Source organism: Ruditapes philippinarum, unplaced genomic scaffold, assembly GCF_026571515.1.
Source record: "Ruditapes philippinarum isolate M1 unplaced genomic scaffold, ASM2657151v2 ctg1171_1_1_1_1, whole genome shotgun sequence".
Lineage (NCBI taxonomy): Eukaryota > Metazoa > Mollusca > Bivalvia > Venerida > Veneridae > Ruditapes > Ruditapes philippinarum.
The window spans coordinates 114,455-123,129 of NW_026859587.1; the positions used below are offsets into that span (position 1 = coordinate 114,455).

Below are 8,675 nucleotides of genomic sequence, written 5' to 3' on the forward strand. Positions count from 1 at the left end.
ATGCTTAGTTAAGTCGCCATAGTTTAAGGTTAGTTTTGTTGCAACTATTAAGTGTTAAGTTGCATAAAATTTAAGTTCAGTAGCAAGTACCATAGGTTGATATCCACCTTAGGTTGATATTTACCCCGATGCTATGATGCAGGTATTTGTTAGGGTCTTTCCAAATATGAAAGACATCGGTCTATAGATAAATACACAGGAAAAATATAACATCATATACCTTTATTAGGAAAATAATTCGAAAACAAAGAAAGTTAGAATTATTTATCAGTGCCTTTCTACATTCTTATTGCCTCACTAGTTTCATGCAGCATTTTTTTTTATTTTTGTTATTTATTTGCTTTTTTTAAAAAAATTATTATTATTATAATAATGATTATTATTTTGGAGAAGGGTAAGGGGACTATGAACAATGTGGTGCCAAAATTTGGTGTTTTTTTTAATATGTTATCACGATATCATATTTTGTTGTTTAATTTATGTTACATTTTTTATAGTATAGATCAGCGTTTAACATGTTTCATTTAACAGGGCTGGGAATCAGAACTGCGTCGTATCCTACAAATGTAAACAAATGCCGCCATCTTGGAACGAAAAAAGGGGTCAGTTTATTTTCACTAGAGAATTTATGTCCAACTACCCCCAACCCGCGCCCAGGGCTCTCAATGGACAGCCAGACAAACGGAATGACGTCGACTACATGCCCCATCCCTTCAATAAAGTCGGTGCTTTAGGTACAGTATCTAATGATAGTCTGGTTCAAAGTTTTCTATAGGCTTGTGTAAAAGCTCCAGTGATTTGCAAAAAATGTTTTTGATGGTTATTTAGCTAGGGAACTCCGATCTGCTCCGCACGATCATCGGAAAATTCCGATATCTAACAGTCTGTAATGGTCTTCTATGCAGGTTATAAATTTTCAATATTGATCGATAAATCAAAATGGTGCACAGTGAGACAACATTCATTATATATCCGAAGAGCGTGTGTAAATTAAAGGGAAATAAAACGTGCTAAACTGTCACAGGAAGTACATACTATATTTTAATGATTAGGTGAATCATAGGGAAATTGTGTAAAGTGCGACTTATACATGTACTAATAATCTGTTCATTTCACGACAAATTGACAAACGATTTTACATTTACATATAGAAGCCGTATATTTTTAAAATGACGGAGACAATGAGAAAATTGAAGGATAGTTATGTTAAGCTAATTTAATCTTGTTTCTCGTTTTCATGAAATTCTACAGTAGGCGCATAATGCATTTTAGTACAAAAATACCATAGTATTAAATATATACGTATAGCAATTAAATTGTTTCGAAATTTTGTCTTAAATCTTATGGGTTCCTGTTTATTATCTTAGGCACAAAAATGAATTATTTTACATAAATACTATGGTATAAATTTATACTTAAGCAATGAGACAAGGCATATAGATCTGTTTTCAAAATTTTGTCTTAGGTCTTGTGGATACCCATTCAGCTATTTCCGGTACACTTCCGACACGGGATTGATGCTCTTTCAGTAATGATCTGCCTTCGAATGGGTCCACATTAACTAACAAAGCAGTGAGCAATGACAGACCATCATAAATTGCAAGATCACCAAGTGAAAGCTGAAAATATAAAGAAAATAATCGCCTCAATTGACGAACTTTGCGTCAAAAGACACACATTTGCATAAAGTTCATATTGCATGCAATCTGCTGTTTCTTTTCTAAACATAGCAAAAGAAGGTATATTTAGTAATTTGGTGGCAACTCACAATGTACATTGTAACTACATGTATATAAATTATATAAAAAAAGAATAAAAATATTTTTATTGTATCAAAAAACAACGAAGAAGAAAAGTGGAAATGACATATTTAGTAACTGTTTTATTTTAAGCATTGGTAATTATATCTAGTTTGATTCATTTGATTACATTTATAACATTTGATTTTGTACTTCACATAGAGGCGGCCAGGGTAAATACTCACCCCACCCCCCTCCACCCAAAACACAGGCGCGCGCGCGCTCGCACACGCACGCACCCTTCGTTCAACTACTTAGAGCGGCAGTAATGTTCATGTTGGTGTAAATTTAAAATACATGTATTTCACATGATCATTACAATCGCTGTATATCAAAGGGAATAAAATTACCTTGTCACCAACAAGAAAACCTTTACCATCTTTGTTTTCTTTTAGTCGCATCTCGAGGAAGGTCAGATATTTTTTCATAGGTCCCTCAACAAATGTTTTAACGAGTTTGTTCTGTAAAAAGAGTATGTAAAATACAATTTGTTTTCATGGTAAAAGGTTAGATAATATACTAAAAATTGTGCATATAAAAAAATGATATTTTTTTCATGAAAATTCTAATTTTTAACTAATGTCTGGTATAACATATGTTCTCATATGTACCGGCAATATGAATGCAAATAATTACTTTCTGGAAACGTCTTACACAATCAGTAAACGTTTCCAGCTGTGGATCCATAAAATATACTTTTGTAAAAATACTGGCATCGTATAAAACAATAATCTAGCTATGAACAACATGTACATTGACTTCTCATTTAAATTTTGTTACATGTAATAAAGACAGTTTACCTACATCATAGTATTTATTACTTTGCAAGATTTTGACCCCCCTCAACGTCAACCTTGTCAAAATATTTTGATGTGCAAAAGTTCTGAGATATTTGTGTTCTGGGACTCCTAGAGGGGAACTATTGCCCATACGCAAAAACGCATGTAATATCTCAACGCGTGTTGGATTAAACGCTGATCATGTCCTATTAATTGGCCCGCAATGGTACGGAAGCCTAGAAAGAATCTATCAGGATTCGTAGAATTAAAAGCAAAAGAAAATGTGAGACTTGAGAAAATCATAAAGCTGAAGCTTTTTGTTGAACCACCGATTTTAGTAAAAATCTGTTTAGATATTTTACAGCATAAAACTGCTAGATGTATAAAAAAATGGTTAGCCAATAGTTTTTATTTACATTTTATTTTAAATAGGATTTTTAAGGCAAATGTTGCAGTTGTAAAGTTACTGAGAGTATATCTGTTTTAACGACTTCCACTTGGGTTAGGGTTAAAATATGTGAAATAATGTGATTTTTACATGAATATTCATTGTATGTAGATTACCACTGTTATTCGGTTCATAGGGCTGATAATAAATTTCTGAAGATTATTTCTTGATCTTTGCACATTAGTGTCTCAGTCTTGCAATATCAATCTTAAAATGTAAATTTGTTTCTTTACAGTAAAAGAATAGCAGCTCTTATCTAACTTTTATAACGTAAATAATGGCTTTAATAACATGTATTTTAACATAACATATCTTAAATTTATGTATAAGATTGCCAAATTAGGTCTGCTATTTTCACTGTATTGTTCAGTAATGTACAAACGGATAACTTTTTTTTCAAATTGCATAAAGCAACGTGGTCTGTGAGTAAATGCAATACGACAATGTGCAAATACATATACACAATGTATGTTGGATATACAGAAAAAGTCAAATAATTACATGTACATGCATATGTATACCAGTTAACTAATTATTGATTTCTGAAGTAACTGTTAGAATTTAATTAACACCTTTAATAAATAAGTCGTTAGGAATTGGTAAAATATTCATAACTGCCCCGGCAGAAATGCTAGTAAACTGGTCAAAAAAATACCATAACTGCTAAATTAGATGTGTATATTATCTAAGTTTTCTTTCTGATATGAACTCGAAAACAAAATTAAGAGAAAAAAAAATGATATGAGAGAAAAAGTTAAAGGCTATTTAAAATAGGAGTAAAAAGAAACTTGTGATTTAGCATCAATATACAACATTTACTATCAAATATATGTACTGAACTGTAATTTTTAGTTACATGAATGCAATAGTCAGTTGTAACTCTCCCAACCATGCGGGGGGTTAAAAGTTTGAGTCTAAACCGCAGGTAAATATGGTAATGTCACTCCCTGTGCCCCACCCGCCGAAAATTTATTGCTTCTGCACTGCGAACTGCAAATATCCCAGCAAGTGTGCCACCCCAACCAAATACTTTGTGTTGTATATGTTTCACAGGAAATTGAATGTCACCATTGTATTTCCTGATCTGTGATTGCATTAACGCGGCAGTATGCGGACAAACAAATGCATAATTTAACTTATTTTACATGCAACCCTACCATTGTCCCGGGGTTATACTTCACTGCCTTGTGCATCACGTTAAAATCCATTACAATTTTTGTATAAGGATATAATAGCTTTGATTATACAATGTGTATTGTATATGAATACATGTATGAAATATATGGAGTTAAATTTCGAAAGATAAATTTGATAATTTTATCAATCCCCTTCAGGTGGCTTTTTTTATTGATATCAACTGTCTCTCGTCGCTGAGGTTTTAAACATTGTAAACGACTTGCATAATTTCAAGCGATCAGCTATTTTGTGAAGTAACGGAGAGTTTGTGGTTCTACGTAAACTTGAAGCCTTCCACTATCTTGCAATAAATCTGGAGTCATGATTTGAACGTTATTAGTGAGACGTGAGTCAAACAACTCTGCCAAAAAATCCTTACTGTAAGTGAATTAAAAAAAGGGGTTAAAGTATATAACAAACAGACCCTTTCTTCCTCGTTATCCTTCACCATGTATATTTTTATCAACTCCCTTTGGACCATTTCCGAGAACATTTCCATCACTTCATCAATTCGGAGAGCTTCTAAATTATTTGCCCCCATCAAACCTTAAAAAACATTGTTGTATACATCAGAAATTTAATATTATAATGTCAATATAAATTCTGGATAGGATATTTAGTTCGAGAAATCCTGGGTGTTCGAGCATTTCTAGTTCGAAATTGAAATTTATCTGCAGTAAGTGAAATACAGGAATACAACCATTATCATCAGTCCACGGTGGATACTTTGTTTTATGTAACTGCAGATGTCCATGTGTTGCAGCGACAACCGGTGACTGTCTTCCAAAAAACCAATAATCAATTACATACTAGCTAAAACTTAACAATGAATTCCGTGACATTATTGTAAAATTCTGTGTAGATTAAGTCAAAAGTTTATCTAAAACAACAAGTGTCTTTAAAAGGGGATACGTTCAGGAATAATTTCCATAGTGGCAATGTCTTATACATAAATAAATATGAGCCGCGTCATGACAAAACCAACATAATTTGGGTTTGAGACCAGCATGGATCCAGACCAGCCTGCGCATCCGCGCAGTGTGATCAGGATCCATGCTGTTCGCTTACAAACCCTATTACAAGTAGAGATACTGATAGCGAACAGCATGGATCCTGATCAGACTGCGCGGAAGCGCATGCTGGTCTGGATCCATGCTGGTCGCAAACGCACTATGTTGGTTTTGTCATGACGCGGCTCAATTATCTGCTACCATGTACGATATACGTGTCCTTCTAAATAAAGCTAGATAGGTCAGTATGCACTGAAACCATTCCGATTTGTTTATTAAACAAATTCTAGTTAACATCAAATATTTTACTTTACCATTTTCCTTGGCTAGATATCTGGCAATAGCAGCACTCTGGCAAATTACTTGAGAACCGTCAATAGTAAGCACGGGCAATGCTTGCAGAGGCATCCCTGGCAAAACAAAGTTGTACAAGATATACACATCAAAGTAAACAAATTAATGTTCACGTGATTTAAACGTGAGACAAACAAGACAGTGGTATTGAGTTTGTGCATATTAAAATAGGCAAAACGTTTAGCATCATTTTACATTTTAGGCTATTAAAACAAATACGTGCTTAATTAAACCCTAAATATAGTAACAACAATCATGGATCTCTATAAAAGCCTCTGAAACAATGTAACACATACAATTCACGCAGGAGATTTGGAATTGACCAAGTTTGGTTTTCCTAATATTACAGAACTTAAAGGCGGAGACACAGGTAGAATGAAATCTATTTAAATTTTGCATGAGTTTCAGAATATTTTAAGCGGTCACCGAGCTTGTTTTAGAGTTCTCTGTCTATGAATTAGATTTTTATTTTGCTATTCCAGGTCATTTCAAAGGCAGATAACTGATACAGTCATAAGTCTTACAGATCTTATTTTTACAACAATACTGGTTTATTTTTTTTCATTATGCTAAGTCACACATTCATGAACTCATTTATTATGTTTCATTTTTTAGAAAATTCTCTATAAAAAACTGATTATTATTTTAAAGAAAACTGGCATAGGTTGAACTTCAACCAGTACGGTCAAATATCATATTCCATAAAATGATCCGGAAATATATATAAATGTCAGAAAACGTTGAGCTGCATTAACTTAGTTCATTGTAAAGTCTTGCGTACATGTACCTGACCGCACATTAATTATATATGCTAATTAAGTCCAACTACTTTAAATAGGTTAAGATGGAGGCAGACATCATGTTCTATTAGTAGCTTAATTAGTGCATTTTGAAAGGCCACCGCCAGCCCCTTTTTTCAGTTCGCGCAACACTGTTCCCCCTCTACTTGCTACGCGCATGTAGGTCACTTTAAATAACGGCAATGACAAGGATTACAAAAATCTTACCTTCTTTACGTTTTGCCCATTCTTCGCCAGTCAGTCGTTCATCAACAAAGTCAACTTTAGCTGCTTTCAGAACTAGCCGGCATAACTCAGCCCCACCTCGACTGTCGAAATATGTTATTTTATATTGAACCATTTTGTTTCAATAATTCCCGAGTCGGTAGTGAACTTTTTTGTCTTTTTTTCTCGCTAGATTCTACAGCTTTTGCGAATCGATTGTACACACCGCATCTATAGCTAGTGCGAACACGAGTGTCTAATAAACTGCGAATGCTTTGTAGAGAAAATTACAACATTTAAATCTATTTTCTAAACGACTGTATTAACAATAAACAAAAGTACGAATATAAATACATGTAGTTCCTTTAAATATCAAACTCAAATGTATTGGTAGTATCATAAACCAGTGGTTAGAACCTATAGTCAAACTTTTATAATTTCGTATGAATCTGAACCGATTGTTAGGTTTCATTTTACATCACGTTTCTTTTAATTAATGGGTAAATGTTATCGTTATTTAGAACAAAGATGTCATGGCGTCTATACATTACTAACCATTGTGGAGCTCTATCTTAGCCACCCGTGAGTCGGCGTACATTTTAATAGTTAAAATTCTGCACGTACCCATGAACTATTTGTTGCCCTTTGAGAATGTATAAATGATAACTTATACATTGAATTTGGAAACTCCCGCTGGGAGGTTAGGTTGCATGCACCCCAATGATTTTGTAGCGTACAAATCGAGGCCACGGGATGTTTAAACTAAAAAGGGCCTTCGTGGTCAATTCCTACGCATGAAAACTCCAAAACCGGTGTTAAATAGCATATACACGGCTGAAAGTGATATTATTTCTTACCTATATATCATGTGTTCTGGATCTTCTTGGATCTGTATAATTCTTTATTTGCCTAGGGCCTTATATTCATCAACATATCTTTCAGCATCCTAACTAAATCCATGTAGTTATGAGAGCCGGAGTCAAGATGCGAGGATAATAACAACCGTAGATGATCTACCTATATGTTCACAATAGTCACCCCGGGTTGGCGTTCTTCTGACTTCTTTTACATCTGAAATATTGCAAACCGAATGTTTTACTCCTAGATTTTCACCCTCAGATTGTTAATTTAATATACTTTCAAGTTATCGTCCCAAAAAAACAATTGCACTGGTGAGCCAAATGTGCTTTTTATTTGCGAACTGCTTTTTTTTTAAATTTCGAGATAATTAAGATTAAAAAAGATGTAAAATCAAACAAGCGAAGGAAGCGAAAACATGTAGATCTACAAATTTTATCTGGAATATAACATAGATAATTAAACATTATCCAGTTTTGTGCTAGCTCTAGTAACGGCTACACTCTTGAACAAACTTGTTTGACACGCAGTAACTTTTTATAATTAAACATTGTATATGTCGTTTAACCATTGTATTACATTGTACTTACACATTGTGTTTTTTTTCCCAATCAATTAATGCATTTGTAAACAACAAAAACAACAGGAGAAGTGGAATTTAATCCAATAGTACTAATTTATTACATGCTTTCCGGTGGTTTATAGAAATATATCAGTGATATAAAACTGGTAATTTCACTGTTTGAAACAGTGAAATTACCACTTTGATAATTTCACTGTTTTGAATTTAAGCCCCTTACGTTGTTTCAGTGAAATACCAGCGTGCACAGTACTGGGTACCAACTTAATGACGTGACGTCGTAAATGACGTCACGTTGTATTATTATTTGGCGCGCTTTTCATTCAGTATTAGGTTTTTAAAATGTCTTTTTAAAACGTTTCTTTGCATATAATAAAAAGAAAATTTGTTTAGTTTAGTGTAAGATCGAAATATATTTCACCTTGTGAACACCAAAAGTTCATATTTCACTCGTGGCTTCGCCACTCGTGAAATATACCTTTTGGTGCTCACTCGGTGAAATATATTCCGATCTTACACTGAACTAAACAAATATCCTCTATATATATCATTCCATTCTTAAAGCTAGTTTACGGGAAAAGCAAGAGAATTGGTAATACATGTGCATACTTTTACTAATATCCTAAATCCGTCGGGTCTTTTTGTTTCCTCGCAGAATCACCCAAAA

At 33.6% G+C, this 8,675-nt stretch overlaps 1 protein-coding gene across 1 annotated transcript; it reads right to left on the minus strand.

Moving 5' to 3' along the window:
• Positions 1-1,201: 1,201 nt before the first annotated feature.
• On the minus strand, positions 1,202-6,813 carry LOC132757180 (glutathione S-transferase 3-like). The gene is made up of 5 exons (XM_060748386.1): positions 6,574-6,813; positions 5,527-5,622; positions 4,627-4,748; positions 2,150-2,260; positions 1,202-1,619 (listed from the first exon to the last, which is right to left on the minus strand). Exons 1-5 carry the CDS (start codon positions 6,704-6,706, stop codon positions 1,449-1,451), a joined length of 633 nt encoding a protein of 210 aa, XP_060604369.1. The 5' UTR covers positions 6,707-6,813; the 3' UTR covers positions 1,202-1,448.
• Between the last annotated feature and the right edge of the window lie 1,862 nt (positions 6,814-8,675).

Bases quoted from the DNA above. Each gene is read 5' to 3' on its own strand.
- LOC132757180 (XM_060748386.1), bottom strand. From the start codon at position 6,706: ATGGTTCAATATAAAATAACATATTTCGACAGTCGAGGTGGGGCTGAG. The intron at 4,749-5,526 runs GTAAAGTAAAAT...ATGTTTTTTAAG, and splicing joins ATATCTAGCCAAGGAAAATG to GTTTGATGGGGGCAAATAAT. The intron at 2,261-4,626 runs GTCTGTTTGTTA...CTCTTTTTACAG, and splicing joins AGGATAACGAGGAAGAAAGG to AACAAACTCGTTAAAACATT.